This window comes from Hordeum vulgare, chromosome 5H (assembly GCF_904849725.1).
Source record: "Hordeum vulgare subsp. vulgare chromosome 5H, MorexV3_pseudomolecules_assembly, whole genome shotgun sequence".
In the NCBI taxonomy this organism is placed as follows: domain Eukaryota; kingdom Viridiplantae; phylum Streptophyta; class Magnoliopsida; order Poales; family Poaceae; genus Hordeum; species Hordeum vulgare.
The window spans coordinates 101649016-101650902 of record NC_058522.1 but is presented as its reverse complement, the minus strand read 5'-3'; the positions used below and the strand labels follow the sequence as shown (position 1 = coordinate 101650902).

Below are 1887 nucleotides of genomic sequence, written 5' to 3'. Positions count from 1 at the left end.
GATCCCACCAAATTGAAGAGGAACACATGGGATTCAATGCTCACCCAGAAGAAGGGAAACAGAGGTGAGGTGACCCCTACTGCTCCCCCAATTTACTCACTCATTTGCTTGCTTCCTGCCACCTCAGATAAAGTAGGAGTACCTAAATTAACGAAGGCAGTGCGTCGCAGTAGTAGTACGATCGATCCATCGGGTGGCACCAGCTCATGGCATCCATTAAATTTCATCACATTAAAACCAGAAAAAAAAAAGGTAGGAGCAAATTACATCGTTGTCGAACTGAACTCTCATCGATCGATCAGGTGATACATATGTGTGGATGGTTGATGACATGCTAATGCAATGCGTTATTCTGAAACAAATTTATGACTGGGTAACCGATCATGCGACGTGCCGCCGTTGCCAACGCCGTCACCGATCAGTTATTGGCTGCAACCGCCTCCGCCTGCACCGTTGCCTCTGTGTTCATCTCCTTCATTTTCTGGCCGATCTCGTCGACGGCGGCGGGGCCGGGGGCTGGAGCGACGGCGGACCCCTTGGGCTTCTCTGCTGCCTCCTCCTTGAGCTTCTCAGCTGCCCCCTCCTCCTTCTCGTCTTTCTGGTCGGTGCTCTCCTTCTCTGTCTTCTTCTTGAGGCGTCCGGTGACGGGCACGGGCAGGGCGTCGGCGGCCTCGAACGCCTCCACGGGGAAGCTGCGGGACAGGCCGCCGAGGGCCTTGCAGTGGAGCTTGCCGGTGGGCGGGTCGTCGACGCAGATCTCGTGGAGGTTGACCCAGATGAGCATCTCCTTGGCCTTGACGCCGGAGATCTTCTTCAGGCGGCCCTTCTCGGCGATGGCGCAGACCTCGGTGGCGTAGGAGACGTGCCGGCCGGCCTTGGCGAAGTAGTGGTCCACCCGCTTCTTCTGCTTGAGCCACACGAAGCCGGTCTCCTCAACGTACCCGCACTCGATGATGTCCTTGAGTGGCAGGAGCCCGCTGGGGAGCTCCGTCTCCGCCAGCATCAGCCGCGTCTTCTCCTGCCCCGCCGCGTCGCCGGTGTAGATCTCCGCCTTGGCGCGAACGTCGTCGGGGATGAGCATCGGCATCGTCGCCGGCCGGTGTAGGGTGGTTTCCCTGAGCTCGCTCGCTCGCTCACTCACACACGCACGAGCTTTGCTTGCTTGCTTCAGCTGCGAGCTCACTTGTGTGGTTTCGAACTTTGGATGAGTGGAGAAGAAACCGTGGGGTGCGTGTTTATATAGGAGACGCAAGGGAGAACAATGATACTGTAGGACTGATTTGATATGAAATGGCAGTGTGGTTGGGAGTTGTCCATTTACTTCTTATCTATTCAAAAATATACGTATTCTACCTTGTTACGCAGTGGAGCACATGCATGGATGAAGTGTAAATAAATGCTACTCAGCTAGAGCACTAGCTGGAGTGGCCATGCCATGCCCCATGATTTTGCATCTGGATCCATTGATGCATTCAAGAGGGGGCATGCTTCACTCAATCAAGAAGCAAGTAGAGCATGAATAGTTAGTTCCTCATTTGTTTGATGTTCCTTGTTTTTAGGAAATATGTTCTTGTTGGTTAGCTTATTGCCGACTTAGCTTTAGTTTCCTAGTTTTTACTTTGTGGGAAAAGGGGAGGGATCTTATATTATTCACGTAGGTGTGAGCTACAAAAAAATTATTTCTATGTACTATTCACTATTAAAGACAATGATTTTATGTGAATCTCACACGAAAGTATTTCATCATGAAAATTTATAGAAATGCAGTATATACATCATATATTTTTTATTTTATTTGTGTGTATTTCATAAGGTATGTCTGTATGTTTTTTCAGAATTATTTATCCTAAAATTCTTATTTAAAAATAAAGAAAACCGTAAGCAAGA

The 1887-nt window shown here is 49.8% G+C and overlaps 1 protein-coding gene across 1 annotated transcript; it reads right to left on the bottom strand.

Moving 5' to 3' along the window:
* Positions 1-207: 207 nt before the first annotated feature.
* Positions 208-1222, bottom strand: LOC123452534. The gene has a single exon (XM_045129194.1). The coding sequence runs from the start codon at positions 1085-1087 to the stop codon at positions 419-421; it is 669 nt and encodes a 222-aa protein (XP_044985129.1). The 5' UTR covers positions 1088-1222; the 3' UTR covers positions 208-418.
* Between the last annotated feature and the right edge of the window lie 665 nt (positions 1223-1887).

Coding starts and splice junctions, on each gene's coding strand:
- LOC123452534 (XM_045129194.1), bottom strand. CDS start 1,087: ATGCCGATGCTCATCCCCGACGACGTTCGCGCCAAGGCGGAGATCTAC.